Source organism: Mastigoproctus giganteus, chromosome 3 (genome assembly GCF_048544385.1).
Source record: "Mastigoproctus giganteus isolate SK-2022 chromosome 3, ASM4854438v1, whole genome shotgun sequence".
Lineage (NCBI taxonomy): Eukaryota > Metazoa > Arthropoda > Arachnida > Uropygi > Thelyphonidae > Mastigoproctus > Mastigoproctus giganteus.
This window is the reverse complement of record NC_143577.1, coordinates 171439947-171457279: the sequence shown is the minus strand read 5'-3', so window position 1 is coordinate 171457279 and position 17333 is coordinate 171439947. Positions and strand designations below refer to the sequence as shown.

General features: G+C 35.3%; 1 protein-coding gene across 1 annotated transcript in view; it reads left to right on the top strand.

Annotated features, from left to right (window-relative positions):
- Positions 1-17333, top strand: part of LOC150088409 (1-phosphatidylinositol 4,5-bisphosphate phosphodiesterase-like) — a 754578-nt gene that overhangs the window by 123768 nt on the left and 613477 nt on the right. Inside the window, exon 8 of the mRNA XM_090370149.1 lies at positions 12676-12757. Coding sequence (XP_090226275.1) covers positions 12676-12757 — 82 coding nt within the window. The remainder of the gene's footprint in view (positions 1-12675; positions 12758-17333) is intronic.

The window sequence follows — 17333 nt, the reverse complement described above, 5'->3', positions numbered from 1 at the left end:
CCGGTCATCCGTTTCCTGATTTCTCATTTCCCAGTTTCCTGTAGAAGGATCTTTGGACCTCATCAAAGATCCGGCTGTTTATTTTCCTCTGGAAACTCTCTTGTATCTGTGTAGTCTCTTGCTGACTGTGAGGATGTTCTGCTTCAGTGTGTCCAAGTATTTTCCTATTCTCTGATTTCTGGTCTCATGTTTGCTGTGGACGCTGTCTCTTTTGAGGATGCTCTTCACCTTTCCAATCAATTCTTACTTCTATTATCCTGTTGGTACCGGGTCAACTGACCTATCTTGACTCTTAATTCTTCTATCTTCTGCTGAAGTCTTCTTTCACAAGCTGGTGGTTCCTTCTGTTTTCAGTTCTTCTCTGCTGGTCTCGTTTCTTTTCCATTAATCATAGTAGCTGCTATGGCAGCACAGTATATGGCTGTGTGGATAGCCTTCACCATTGTTTTCAAAGTAATTTGGCATTATATGCCGTTTGAGGTGGTTTGTTACTCTCCACAGGATTTTATTTGGCCTCTGCTTATGTATCACGTGGATCATTGTCGGGTCGATTCCTTCGAATTCTGTTAGGGCCTTCTTTCACCCGTCTTCTATTCTGGATATGACTTTGTCTCTTTCCATTTCAGCTACTCTGGGTTGTATTTTTTCTTGCTGTTCCTCCTCTTGTTCCATGGTATGATGTTCCTCCTCTGGTTTCATATTGACCATATTCTTTGTGCTTTGTAGTTGACTGCTAACATCCTGCTTGATTTTTTCCAAGACGACAGGAACTATTAGGTTCTTCATGATTGATGGTCCTTCTTTGATCTGCTAATCGCTGTTAGGTGACCTGAATATCCCGGTATCGTTCGAACCACCCCGCTGTGATGTGTTGGATCGTTTCTAAGGCCAGTTGGCATTGTCGACAGGTGTCATCCTACATTCCGGGCTCCAACTTCGTTTCTTGTATCGTCTGGGCAGGAGGAGGTTCCTCGCTTAGGTTGAGTGAGGTATACCACTTATCTTCCTTATGGCCTAGCGGAGTGGTGCTGTGTTGTTCTCGAAGTAATCCTTCAGGTTAACTATCGCTGTTTTCTGTTGCTCTATCAGGTCTATCAGCTGACATCCTTCTTGATTTTTCCAAGATGGCAGGAGCTATTAGATTCTTCATAATGATGGTCCTTCTTTGGTCTGCTAATCGCTGTTCGGTGACCTGAATATCGTTCCAACCACTTGGTATATAGTCACGATCTGTACATTGTCATATCGATCTCTAGCCTGGTTATTTCATAGTATGCTTGCATGATGTATGTATTCATTTCAATGCTCCCCTTCATGCGTTGCCATTTTCTCCCTTCCTGGGTGGTCACTAGTGCAGTTGGCAGGAAACACTTCCAGTTGGTGGGGCTGGATGGTCTTGCCCTTCTCTTGTAGTAGCCTTACGGGGAACAGCGTCACTTGCTCCACTGTCTTGCTTGGAAGACTGTCTCCAACTTTTTGAACCGACTGCGAGTGACTTTATCCTGCACCACACTCAATGCAGTATGAATAATATTTATCTGTGACATCATCCATCTATGGATTTGGATTGTTTTACCTGCGGCTTATGTCCAGTGGTTGATTTTATTTAATTTTTTTAAATGTTAGTTCTCACGAGTGACACCAGATGGCGCCACTATCTGCCTCAGCTGTCACTCTGACCTTGGGGAAGGTAGGTCCGATGGAGTAACTTTCGCGGTGTTGTTTTTTTTTATCATCATTTTAATATTATTATTATATTGGTCTCCCAGCATAATAGAGCCGTGCTCGCTTCCACCAAGCCGGGATTTGAACCCGGGTCCATCAGGCTTGTAGTCCAGTGTCTTCACCACTGAACCATTGCACTCCCATTATTATTGTTGTTGTTAGCCATATGGTGCAGGAAAGCCTGAGGCTTATGCTGCACCAGCCAAAAAAAAAAACAAAATTTCCTGTGTTACCCTGAGAGAGAGTCAGAAGTAGAAGGGAATCACCAAGAAAGCAAGAAAGAGAAGAATGATGATATCCAGCTCAGGACCCTGAGTTTGCCAAGCATGCTCACCAGATAGATGTGATCCCCTTGTGTTCATAACAGTAATAAAATTAAAATATCATAACTGCAATAGTTAAATGAATTTTTTATTTTTTTATCTAGACTCTCCTAGAAAATTTATCTGTTGTCTCTGAAGAAACACCTTTATTAAGGAAATATTATAAATAACAAAACGTGAACACAGTTCATCTGATTGCTTTCTTTCTTTGCTCTCCAAGGGAACACAAGAGCAAAAATTGGAGTTTGCATAACAACTGGCACACAGTTGTTTCACACTGTCATAGATTTGGAACTGTCCCAAATTTGGAATAAGCAAATCAAATCACTTATTCAACAGGTTTTTGCATGACGCAAAAAATAATGGTGGCATCATTGAAATATTGATATATACATTACACATATAAAGGGTGTCCCAGGAGGAAAGGTCAATATTCCAGGAGGTGAAAGCATAGATCATTTTAAGCAAAAAAGTTCATATAAACATGTGCCCTATCCCAAATGTTTTCTGAGATAGAGCTACTTTAATGTACATTTGTTTTGAAATTGGCGTGCAGTATTTTCCTTCCCTCCCATCAGACTGCATCATTTGATTGTCAGTTGCGAGTTATCAGTTGATTGTTGTGACTGTAGAAGTGAATCAGTGAGTTGGATCAGTTGTCAGTTCTAATTGTAGAAGTGTTTGCTAAAAATGCTGAATATGCAGATATGCTGTATGTTTATGGCTTCTGCAATGGTAGTGTCCCTGCTGCTGTTGAAGAATACCATCAGCGCTTTCCTACACATCGAATTCTGGATCGTAGAGTGTTTTCCAAAGTTTTCAACACATTGTGAAAGTGGTATGCTTCCCAGTGCTCATGTTTCATCTGAACGAGGATGTCAAGAAAATGTGCAGGAACGGGAACACATTCTGAACATGGTTCAGCGTAGCCCTACAATTAGCACGCGAAGACTTTCTGCATGTCTTGGTGTTTCATGAACACGTGTATGGCAAACACTACATGAAGAGAGCTTGTACCCATTTCACCCACAGTGTGTGCAAAATCTTCACATAGGGGATAGTGACATGAGTCTTGAATTTTGTCATTGGTTAAATGCCAATCGCGAAGTGCTTCCATCAATACTATTTACTGATGAAGCCACGTTTACCTGGAATGGAATCAACAACACACATAACACTCATCAATAGTCGCACGAGAATCCACATGGTAACAAATTTCCAAGTTTGTTTCTCAATCAATGTGTGGTGCGGTATGGTCGATAACCTGTTGATAGGTCCCATTATTTTAGAACTTCGAATGATAGGACACAATTCCCTTCAAGTTTAGCAAAATACATTAGGTGAACAACTAGAGGACGTTCCTTTGGCCACACGGTGTGCTATGTACTTTCAGCATGACGGGGCCCCTTCCCATTCTACCAGACATGTGAAGCAACATCTGAACCGAATTTTCCCTAATCGGTGGATTGGTCATGGTGGTGCCATTAACTGGCCACCAAGATCTCCAGACCTAACCCTATTAGATTTTTGTTTATGGGGTTGGATGAAGAGTGAAGTGTACAGAAGAAAATTGGATACAAGAGATGATCTGCTAGCTCGCCTACTGGATGCTGTTGTCCATATAAAGGAATGTGAAGATACACTTAGACAAGCAACACACCATGTTCTCACAAGAATAGAAAAGTGCATTAAAGTTGATGGTGGCATTTTTGAAAATTTATTATAAACTGTTCCAAATTTGTCACTTGAAAAATAAATATTCAAATGCCTCTATCTCGGAAACCATTCGGGATAGGGCACATGTTTATATGAACTTTTTTGCTTAAAATGACCTATGCTTTCACCTCCTGGAATATTGACCTTTCCTCCTGGTACACCCTGTGTATGTGTAAAATAAATTTTCTGTTTATACTCTGGCACGACAACCAAGTCAGTAGAGTTTACAATAAATCGTCAATACAAATATTTATCGTATTTAGTATTCATGGGCTTGAACCCCGGTCCACTCAAGGAACGCGTGCTATGCAATGCATTCTCGCTCCTGACCGCTGGGCTACATCAGGCCTAATGCAGTTATATGTTATATATATGTCTGTAATGTTATTATTTCACATACATGATATGCTATATACAGGCTGGCCTTGATTAATGTGATTAATTCGTCCTGCAAGTGCACTGTGCAAAACGGAAATGTGTTAATCAAATATGATAATCAATAGGTATAATTATAATTGGTCCGTGACCTTCAGGAATGCCCATAAAGATTTTTTAAAAACACCTTTTAATGTTTTAACTGTATACCTTGTAAAAGATAATAAAAATAATTATAGAATTAAATGTTTATTGCATAAAATACACAATGAAGAAACTATTTGTTATGGAAATATCTGAACAGAGTTGTTAGAACAGTGTTGGCTTGCTTTTTTTCATCAATCAATTTCCGATAACTGACAACAATCTTCTTTAGGCCCCGGCGAAATAAATATCGCAAAGAATCTCAAACAAAAAAGTTTGAGATTCTCTGCAATAAGAAAGATTTCATCTAGTTCTGTTATCGTTATCTCCTTGCAGTAACATTTTCATCTGGCTCATTTAAAAATTAAAATTTTTTTGCATTTAAAAATTAATTTTTAAATACAAAAAAATTAAAAATTTTAATTTTTAAATGCAACTCTGCACGTGACTATTAGCTGGAGACAAACAAGTAACACATCTGTTTCTGATGGTTGATGGAACACACTAAGGCAGGCAGCGGGCAAACTCTTGTTTATTGCCTGTGCGATTCAAATATTTTTCAACTATCACATAAAAGAAGGTCATGTTAACTGGAAATTTGCATCATGTGAAGTGAAAAGTGGTATAATTTTTTCAAATAGCAGTAACTGAAAAATGCGTTAATCGAACTCATGTTATGCGCTGCCTAGCTGTATACATTTATAACAAATGCTAAAAAAAGATTCTAGGATTAGTGAGAAACAGAGTCAATATGACTAGGCCATGTTTTTCTCAAAATGTGACAGCAGGTAAACATTTTATTATTGCCAAAACAAATGCTATAGTTTAAATTGAAGGCACCTGAGATCTCAGCAGGCCAGGATATTATTTATGCATGAGAAATAGTATGATTGGGTTTGCCATCTGCCTTTTATGTTTTACAAGATGATGAATTCTAATGAGCTAGAAACAGTTTTAACAATGTTGAGGGACGTGCATAAGCAAAGATTTTATTTGACTGGCTAATTTTATTTGTCTTGCTAACTAAATACAGTTATATTCCATCTGTCTGTGAAGCAGAACATTTCAAAATAATTTTAGCGCTTAGTATTTGTATTGGAAAAATGAATGTATGGAAGCAAAGCTTATTCAGTGTCAACCAAAAAATAAACAAATAAAATAAAAATAAAATTTTACCTACTTCAAATGCGCATTCTTTCTGATAATTTGTTCATCCCTTGTTTAAATTTATCAAAAATATCTACTTCAAAATATTAAGCAGAAATTTATTCTGCAATCATCCTTTATCAATTCAAATTTAAGCCTCCTCTGTGTTGTCTCAGAAAGAATAAAGATTCCTTAAACACTTCAAGTAGATCACCAAGCAGATGCCTAGTTTTCCAGATGCTGTAGGTTACAGAACTGCAGTATTTCTTGGGGAGAATATCTTTTTGTGCCCCCAATTGATCTTCTTGTTCTTCTCTGAACTCTTTCCAACATCTCTGTGCCCTTCCCCTTCATAAATTGAAGTTTCCAAGGTTATATATATGTTTTAGGCATGGCCTAACCATTGCTTTATACAGTGGTATAATCCACCTCCTTTGCATAGCACTGGTCAACAGCTAAAATGTTTCAGTAATAAAATTAGTTGATTTTGACTAATATTAATGTGCTAAAATATGAATATGGCAGTTTAGTTTGTGTGACAACACTGCAGAATATTGGTGCTGAGTCACCCTATTTCAGTCACTCTGATGTCAGTCACTCTCAGCCAGGCTTCTGTGTCTGTGCCACACTTGTTGTTTTTGACTGAGAAAAAACAAGTTTAGCATGTGTAAGTGTGTAAATAGTGTGATGAGAAGGACTTCCCATTCATGAGCTATTAGCTGAATCTGACAAAGAGTCAGGTGATGCAAAGATAAATCACCTGAACCCTCCACATCAACAGATCCTGATTTTATTTCCAATTTTCCCTCTACAGAGTCATACAAAATTATGCAAAATGAATTAAATGATCTTACCAGAGATCTTAATTTACTAAAAAATAAAGCAGAACTTTTTGGCTCAAGACTGCAATAGTGGAATCTCCTTCAAAATAATCTTAAAGTGTCTGCATTGAATCCATCAACTACAAGGAGTACCAATAGCAGATTTGGTGGCTTAAAAGTTATTGCTGTCTTGTTAGGAATGGCAAGGAAACACAAATTTTTTTTTTTTTTTTTTTTTTTGTGAATGGGATAACAGTAGAGCATGGGCTCATTACACAAGAAAAGACTGGCCTCTTCAAGGCAATCACTTGATACAGGGATAAAAAATGCCCATTACAATTCACCAGTTAAGCTAAGCAAAATCCTGTCACCTTCCCTATACATAAAATTGGGACTTATGAAATAATTTGTTAAGGCCATGAATCAGGATGGACCAGCTTTCAAATACCTCAAGGAAAAATTTCCAAGAATTAGAAGGCATCTTCATCAGTCTACAGATATGGGACCTTCTCAAGGACGAATACTTTGACAGATCCTCTATGGTGATGAGAAAGTGGCCTGGGATGCTTTCAAACTTGTAGCAACAAACTTTCTGGCGAAAAACAAGGCAGAAAACTATAAACAGCTTGTGAGAAACCTTCTGTCATCATACTATAAATTAGGCTGCAATGTGGCATTAAAAATACACTTTCTTCACTCCCATTTAAATCTTTTTGTGGACAACTGTGGTGCATTAAGTGATGAGCATGGTGAGAAATTCCATTGGGACATCTCAGTGGTGGTGGTGGAGAAGTGATAGCAAGGCAAATGGAACTCTGCAATGCTAGCTGACTATTGTTGGATGATGACAAAAGATGCCTCAGATGTGGGATGCAAATGACAGGTGAAGAAGAAGCTTAAAATATGAATCAAGTGATTTTATATATTTTGCTGATCAATGTGATTTAATATATATATATTTTTTTCGGTTCTTGTTATTTTAAACTGTTTTTATAGTTTTTTTTATAATATAACATGTTTTTCAATATAAGATATATTAAAACAGTATGGTGGATGTTCTTTATTTATCCTGTTTTTTTTTAGAATATAAGACATAGCAGATATTTTCAAAACTTGAACAAAATAATTTTTTAATGCTGATTTCTCGACTCAGCATATGCAAAACAATACAGAAAAAATACTTTTATTAAAGAAACAAAAAAAATTGAAAATTTGTTGATCAGTGTAATCCAAGGAGGAACACAGGAGGCTCATGGAATTCTGTCAGTGATATACAGGAACTTACTGTCCTTGAAAGTTCTTGTGTATCATTGACAGAACCTCATGAGTTGTTCTATCAGCCTATCTTCTTTGGGCAGAGAACTTTACATTGGACCATGTGCTTTGCATTCTCAGTTCCTTTGAGCTTGGCATTACTAAACTGATAAATAGTATTGTTATTTTGGGATTATTGCTGCCCAAATGCATTATCTTGTATTTATTTTTGTTAAACTTTAATTGCCCTTTTTCAGCCCATCTGCCTATTTTATATAGTGGCATAGTATTTAGGATTAGGCGCCACCTGTGGCGCCTAATCCTAAATAACATATGAAATGGGTAAGTGAGGTTTTAACAAAGAAATGAAATAAAATAAAAATGTAACAAGCTCATTGAAACTGAAGATAATAAATCTGAAAAAGTTAAAAGTGTGATATTGATTAATGCTTTCTTCATGGGTCCATTTCATGGATGATGCGTTCATTATTTGTGCACATGGACAAGAAAAATTACATAAATTCAGAGAATATTTAAACAGTATTCGTTAGACCATTAAGTTAACTCTTGAGGCCAATAGGTTAACTGATTGAGGCCAATAATAGCCTGCTTTTCTTAGATGTGCTAGTGAATAAAGAAAAAGACAGGTTATATTTGTGCCGACAAATTAAGCAACAAAATTAAAGTATTATCAAAACATTTAATGAATAAATGTTTGAAAATTTGTAATAACAATGAAAAAAAATCACAATGGAAATCAGCAATATTAGTGGATTATTATTAAGTAATGAGTGTCCATGTAATATAATCAAGAAAATCTTAGAAATATATATGAACATCATAAACAATAACATACTACACAATATGGATTATAAAAGAGCTATAGTAATTCTGAACGTAAAAGTTATTGGTAAAAAAAAAAAAAAAAAAAATTGTGAAAGAGACTTGAGGTGATCTTTAAGCCAATTAATAAGATGGAAAGCTGGTTCGAAGATGTGGCACCATCCATAGCATAACAGAAAGCATATAATATACAAAAATATTAGCATTAGCATTAGTAGAGGCATATGATGCAAGAAAGCCAGCTTATACAGCATCAGCCAAAAAAAAAAAAAAAAAAGCCCTTCCCATTTCACCTGGCCATTCACCCCAAACATTTGTCTAGTTCTGCCTTGAATTTATTTAAGCTGTCAACTTCCACAATGATAGATGAAAGTTTGTTCCAGTAATCAACCGCCCACTGGCTAAATGCAAATTTCCACACATCTGTTCTATAACTGTATTTCCTCAATTTGAATTTATGCACCCTCTGTTGTGTAATCTGAGCAAGAGGAAGAATCCCATCAGCACTGAACTTGCTCAATGACACGCCATTCAAGGCCTTATACACCTCAATCAGATCACCTTGTAGGTGGCTAGCCTCGAACTGCAATTTATAGAACTTAAGCCTTTCCTGGTAAGAGCAACCCTTATACCAAGAGATAATTGCTTCCTTATCCCTATTAGCAAAATTCTTGTATATCATTGACAATACCCCATGAGCTGTCCTAGCAGCCTGTCTGCTAGGACAGCTCAGAAACTTCATATCTGACTGCACAATTACCCCCAGGTCCTTTTCATTCTCCACTACCCTGAGTGTAGAACAACATTGGTACGTTACTCTGAGTTATTGCTTCCCATATGCATTACTTTACGTTTGTCGATGTTAAACTTCAGTTGCCACCTCTCAGCCCATCTTCAAACTTTTCTTGATCCTGTTGCAGTAGTGTACTGTCATTACTGTGGTTAACAACTCTGCCAACCTTCATACCATCTGCAAAATTGAAGATTAACCCTAATATATACCTTCATCAGTATCATTAATAAATACACAAAACAACAATGGGCCCAGCACTGAACCCTGGGGGACTCCACTAATAACATTAGTCCTCAAAGAACGTGTCCATTGATTACCACTCTCTGTCTTCTCCCACTCAACCATCTCTTTATCCGGGGTCCGGAAAATTTATCGCCCGCAATTTACCACCAGCAATTAATCGCTAGCAGTTTACCACCGCATCAGTTTATCGCATAAACAATTTATAGCCTACAAATGATCGCTAGCATATTTTACCGTCTAGAAGCAATGAGATGTGTTTAAGTTTCTGCCTTAAGCTATGATTAGCATATTTTTGAATTCTATGGACTATGAGGGAATAGTACGGAAATAAAAAAACACATGTATGGAAATATGTAATTTAATAGGTACATTATGTGTTTTAATAGTTACATGTATCACAAAAATAGTAAAAAATCCATTATTTAAACAATATAACAATTGGTTAATTTTAAACTGAACTAATTATAACATTAGCTTTGTCATAGTACAATGCAAAAATTCAAAATGAATGTTTATGCAGTCTTCAGAATCAGTCATGTTGGGATAATTAATTACTAAGAAACTATAATATTTAAAACACAGTATGTACATTATTAATAAGAAATATTATGCGCTATACCTCTTAGATAATCAACAGTATCACCCCATTCATTGTATGCACTAACAAGCCTTTTAATTCATTCATCACAATCGCGATACTTCTTTTTTTTTGTTGCCCAGATCACTTCCACTTAATTATTGTTCAATGCGCATTTCGTTAATACTTTGTTCTTTTTTAATGCAATCAATAAATTTCCAAATGTTGGGATGATAAGCAGCGACTTGTTCCTCAAATCTTCTATGCCACCCTTCAACAGAATTATTCGTTCTTGGTAATCCTTCAAGAACAAGCTGGTGTATGTTCCACATTTCATGGGAATACTTTGGTGGTCAACGAAGATGTCGTCTGGTTGGGCGTCCAATCCATATATCCTCAAAATAATCAACAACTTCTTGCGATTCTGGAGGAAAAACACCATTTTCACACAAATGTTCAAAAACGACCGTCACAATAGGAGTGGGCACAAATGCAATATGCTAATTTTGGCTTTAAATATGCCAAAATTTGCATATTTAAAGCAAAATTAGCATCAGTTTCATAGCGTTGTTTCAATCCATTATTCTGAATGAAAAGAAAAATATATTGGGAAAAGTGGAAAAAACAACCCTGTTGTGAAGCGTCAGGAAAAACTCTTCTGCAAGCATTCATCATTGCTGTCTCAAAATCTATAGTTATTGATTGTGGGGACATATCCGGTTCCAATACTTTCAGCTGCTGTAGTAGAGATACATACGTTTCCTCAGACTTGTTAGGCAATAATGCATAAATTAATGGAAGTAATATTTTGTCCTTGAATCCCTGTATCGTATACAGCTGATAAAAAAAGTAAGGGAACAGTTTTGAAAGTCCCATGCATAACAGTGTTCACTTTGCACTAACAACTGCAAATTTCTTTTTGTACTGAAAATTAACATACGATTATCCTTGGGTCCAGAATCAAATTGTAGAAACAATTCTTCATTGCATGATGTTTTATATTCTTCTGTAAAAACTATGTCTCTATGATGGGTTGGAAGAACTGGGCCATCAAAATTATGATTTCTTATATTTCGGATCGTTCGTTTCATTGTATCTACACTTGGAAACTTCGGGACTGCTGCTTGGCTACAGGTTCTCGAAACATTTGAAATAATACTATGAGGCATATTATTAGTTGTTTCTGCATAAGTTCGAATGGTATCAAGAAGTTGTGCTGCCTCAACTCCTGCTGCGTCTCCACAATGATTGTGCTCCTTCCATGTTTTAACAATGGAGTTATCTACCATAGTAACTTGAGCAGCAGATTTGGTTTTTCGGTAATTTTGACAGTTCCAATGAATTTTTTTTCATTTTGCCTGTCTTTATAAAACAAATGTCCACTAAAGCACAATTTCGGTTTTACTTTTTCTGATTTCAAAAATTCCACTGATATGATGCGTTCACAAACTCAAAAGGATTGTAAGAGATTATAAACATATAAGTACCTCCCTAATCGGCACGCCCTACCCCCACTTCCCTAAAACATACTAAAGTTAAAGGGATTAAGTAGGTACCTACCTAATTTCAAGTTTGGAAAATAACAGGCAATTAAATTAAAGCACCTGCAATGGTATGTATGTATACCTGGCATATAACTTCCATTTTTAGCTGCACTTAATTCTTAAATAACACCTATAGAAAAAACCTTATTTTCAATTTAAAATGACCAATAAATTTATATAAATTATATGTATTGCCTGGCGATAAAATATGCTAACGATCATTTGTAGGCTATAAATTGTTTATGCCTGTTCAGTCAGTTTACCATTCAGTTCAGTTTACTGCCGTGTCAGTTTATGCAATAAACTGACGTGGCAGTAAACTGTTAGTGATTAATTGCCGGCGGTGAATTGCGGGCGATAAACTTCCTAGACTCCCCTTTATCCATAGCAGCAAATTGCTCTTAATGCCATACTGCTCCAATTTGTACAGTAGTCTTTCATGTGCAACAGTATCAAAAGCTTTCCTAAAATTCAAGTCTATGTTATTAAAATTATGATATCAATATGTGTAAATGTGGCAAAGTGTACGCAAGTGAGATTGGAAGAAGATCTGAAACATGCATAGATGAATACACTGAACATGTAGCCAAAGGGAACGCAAAAGAACTGAAAGCATATGTTGGAATGCATTCAGGCATATAGTGATAAGAAATTTGCTAGGGGGGGGCCCTTCAAAAGAGAAAAATTAAAGAAGCCTTTTACACTAAGTCATTTAACCAGGTGGCTTTAAACAGAAACAAGAGGAGAAATATAGGGGAATTGTGGAACAGGCTTTTAAACAGTAAAATTAAGTTTTGACTAATAGTGCATGGGGGAGGGCTGGGGAACAAGAGGCTACTAGGCATTCAGTTGGAGATGCCTCTTAAGATATAATGTCAACATTTTGAGAAAGGCAAATTTTTTCCTTTATTTGACTCATTATGTGAACAAGGACCCACTAAAGGGTCCTTTATGGTGTGATATGTGTTTATTAAAATTATTTATCATGATGTGTAAAGTGTTTGAATAGTTTATTTCTTGATGAAAGATAAAAGTATAAAACACCTGTAAATATAAAAATAACAAAGCCACTGCTAACCAGTGCTACTGGGACTGTTAAACATATTTTTTATAATACATAATTTGCTTTAGATATTATTTGTTAGTAATTGTTTTCTTTTCAATAATGCAGAATAGCTCAAACATTTGCTTCAGGAAAGACAGAGAAATTGGTTTATCAGTATATAGGAGAAGTTGGTCTTCCGAACAGTAAGGTGTGATTTTTTTATAGTTTTATTCAACTAATTACTAATGAAATGAAAAATGAATTTATGTTGATATATATAAATAAGACTTTCAGTTAAGCTGAAGGATGATTTGATTCTAAGAGAATCTTAACAGAAAGAAACTAAAATCTTTCTGTCTGCCTATCCCTCTATCCCTGCCTATCTTAGAATATTTTGGGTTATAAAATATACAAAACGGTAGCATACCAACTGAGCATACATTTATTCTCATATTAATAGTGTTCTTTTTCTCTCTCCATGTGGCATCAATTTATATAAAATGATAATAGTATTTAAATTTTGTAACTTATTTTTATATGAAACAATCTTTTTCAATAATGTTTCTAAAAAAAAAAACAAAACTGTTATTTCCTATTGGCAGTATTTAAAAAATCCATCAAGAAACTTTGTCCATTTTTTTCAAGGTCCCAAAGAAAATAATAGTGAAGCTGATACAGTAATCCTTTTACAGCATTCTGTAATTTCATATCAAATGCAATAGTAGAAAAAGTGTCAGATTACTGGAGAACACTGCTTCTCCTGTATCTCCCTGGACACACTGTATCTCCCTGGACTCTAGTCTTGGGAGATACAGGTGTCTAGTCCTGACTCTAGTCTGGGACCTAGGTGTCCCTTGCCTCAGAAAGGAGGACTGGTTGAATAAAACTTTAATATGACTTTTGCCAATCAAGACTACAGAGAATGACTACCATTTATTTTGAACATGAAAGAATCTAATATGTGGACAGCATTAAACCAGCAGTTCAAGAAATTGGGAAAAGGTGTATGAATGAAGAATAATGTTATATAAAGTAAATTTAAACTTAACAGAAATGATTAATGTCATCGAATAAACAATTAAACATTACATCCAACTGTGATATTAGAGAATATAGAATATGGAAAATTTAAGCTATAAAAAATTCGAAAATGGGTTGCATGGAAAGTTGTGTGCCCTAAGCTATAAATAAAAGAGAAGCCTAAAAACAATAAATAATAATAATAAAAATAAAAATATCGACTAATATTAAAACTATTATAGCTAATTATCATATTAGGATACATTGTATGGTACATTATCAAGGGCTAGCACCATTGAATACATCCAAATAATAATCAGTGATAGCTATCTGTTTCTGATTGCCATCTACCAGTAATTGAAAGACCTAATAAAATGTCAAAGGCTAGAATTAGAGAGATGAGATAAAAAGTAAAAAGTATTGATAAAAAGTAAAAAATTTATTAAAATTTAGAAACATACTGGCAGAATAACAGCTAGCCCAACAGATAGCAGACTGAACAAATATATACACAAATTACATATATAAGACGAGAGGGATGGGGAGCAAACAGAGGGCAAGAAATAAGCCAAGGCTAAAAATGGTGAAGTGAGGGAAGAAATACTACCCCAATTCACGGGGCATAAAAATTGAGAATATGACAGATGCAGATATAAAGAGAAGATCGAAGTATTTAGCAATGGTACTCAGGCATACCAGGAGCATAACTGCCTGATCCATGAAGTGGGATCTTGGTATTTCAGTAAGGCATAGAGCTATCATTGAAAATGCAAACTCAATTAAATGAAACTAAATGAGAATAAGATGAAAATATACCCAATAAAGTGACAGAATTATATATATATATATATATATATAGAGAGAGAGAGAGAGAGAACACACTCCTAAGAGCTATAATGAAAACAAAAGTATAACCTTTCCTAACAATACAATAATAACTTTGATGTGCAAATAACAAGAAAAGCTTTGCCTAAAATGTAAAAGAGTATTGCTAGAAATAATGTAATGTCAAAATATAAGAATATTAAGCTATAATAGTTGTATTATTATAAATAATATGCAATAGTTTTTGTACAAAAGCCAAACAAAGAAAAAAGAAAAGCAAATTAAAATGTGCAGATCAGGCAAGAAAAGGCATTAAAACAAAACGAAATAATAGCATATATACACTCAGCGATCACTGAATTATGACCACCTGCCTAATACAGTGTTGAGTTACCATTCACACAAATAACAGCTGCTATTTGCCTAGGCATTGGCTCCATCTGAAGATGTCTGTAGGGATCTACAGCCATGCTACCTGCAAGGCTTTTCACACTGTCGGAATAGATGATGGTTGTGTATCCATATGCCTCACTTCCCATTCCCAAACATCTCACAGGGGTGTGTTCAGTTGGATTAAGGTCAGGCAAGTTTGGAGGCTAAACAGTATGAGTGTTATCATCACTGTGTTCCTCAAACCACTTGTGCAGAGAGTGCAGGCCTGATGGCGTGGTGCATTAACGTCTTGGAAGATCCCAGTTTTTATCCGGGAAAAAAATGCAACGTGGCAGGGTGTATGTGGTCTCATAAAAGCTGCTGGTAGACCTCATCAGTGAAACTTTAGTCTATATGCACCATGGGTCCTAGATCTTGTCAGCAAAACATGCCTCATATTAAGCAACCACAGCTACCTGCCTGGGTAGTGGGCACCATCCACAATGGGTCTATGGACTTGTTGCTTTCACCACACACAAATGCATCTATTGCCATGTTGCACCAGACATTTGGACTCATCTGACCAGCACACTCATTTCCAGTCCTCCAGTGTCCAACCAGTTGTTGTTGACACCACAGCATTTGCCATTGATGATGATAATTGGTGAGACAGGGTGTCTCTTGGGTCATCTGTGATGGATCCTGATATGTTTGAGTGTGCAGTGCATTGGTGTTTGACTGTCCTTGTATTTCTCATATATTGTGGTCAAATGTCGCACAGTGACCTGCCATTGAGTCCGTACAATGTGCTGCTCCCTTCACTCACCATGAACGTGCACCTTGCATAGTCCTTTACTGTCCTGTTTCTGGGAGGCAGTTTTGCCCATTAGACCATTTTTTTTACACCTTAACCACAGAAATAATGCAGTTATATGGGCTGTGAGCAACCAACAAGAATTCCATTTCCAATATTGAAGCATCACCTGCACATCCGCAAACATGATAGTTTTAGAGGATTGAACAATAAAAAGACTTTTGAAACTCTGAGATATCTACACTACATCCCATAACTGCTGCTTTTTCACTTTAAAAAATTAACTTGCATGGCCAGATGCAAATTACTACTGCTCTAGCGTACGAAGTTGTTCAGTTTTTTATACTGCAATCTATGTGGTATAGTTCATTACGGATGAGGGTCATAATTCAGTGATCACTGAGTGTATATATATATCAATATATATATATATATATATATATATATATATATACTATAATATAACATGACTAGCTCTTATTAACTGTAGTAAAGTATCTGAAAAAGCAAATAATATATGAAATCAATGGGAAATCCCTTGAGACATAGAATATAAAAAAAATGCCAATTTTTGAAAAGGAAGAAAGATAAGAATTAATTAGGAATTAAAATATTCAATATCTAAAGTATTAATACTCAGCAAGTGAAAAACTACATTACCTATATCCTGCAGAAACAGCAAGAAAACAAATGAAAAACTTATAACAAACATATATATAACATATAACATAAATATAATATAACAATAAAATTGATAGTTTTAGAGGATTGAACAATAAAAAGACTTAAAAATATTTGATGTGCATTTTATAGTGCTCTAATGAATACTGTTTAAACTATATTTTTTATAGTGAAATAAAATGCATTTAACACATTAATTGTGTCATGACACACAATGTACATCATGGGATTTTTAATCCACTTGGAGGAGAAACTACCTGACTTTAGAATGATTTTCCTCTGATTTATTAAAAAGCTGGCTAATTCTTGGCTTCTATCCTTTACAAAATATGTTAAAAAAATATAAAGTTTGATCAAAAAGTTTGATGTATGTTGCAAAAAAATTTATTTTATTGAATGGTGAATGTTTACATTGTTAATATTCTTCAATATAATCTCATTCTGTCATGTAAAATGCCGCTGAAGAAAAACATTTTTTTGAAATCTTCTTTTGTGAATGCTTTTAGGTGGTCTGTTTTGTTTGATCAGATTTCTTGGTTAAACTTTTCTTGAATCAACTCACATCATCTCAGATACACTGTTAATGGTTACCTGTTGTGTATCTTGTTATTAATAAAAATAAAAATAACAAAATTTTCCCTTCATGTCTTGTTTCAGTTTTGGGAATAGCCAAAAGTTGCATGGTACCATGTATGTGCTCTAGTGTCTCATATCCCATGTATGTGCAATATAATAGGAATAATTTTATTAAGATTTTTTAAAAGAAAAGACTAACCACATAACAAATACAGCAAATTCCTGAGGTTTAAAAAGGTTTTGGCAACTTAGGCTGAACTGTGCATAATCACTGTGGACATAAGACTAAGTTTAATCAATCTTTGATAGAAATAGAATGTTTTCCTTGATCATCTAATGCAGTAATGTGCTTAACATCTGCTTGTATTTATTTTTTAATTTTTGCATTAAATATCCATTGCAATTCTATGTATATAATAAAGTTGATTCATTTTGTTGATCAGTCTTAACAGGGGGTCACAGAAACATACAATAAATAGTAAGTAGTCTGTTTAAC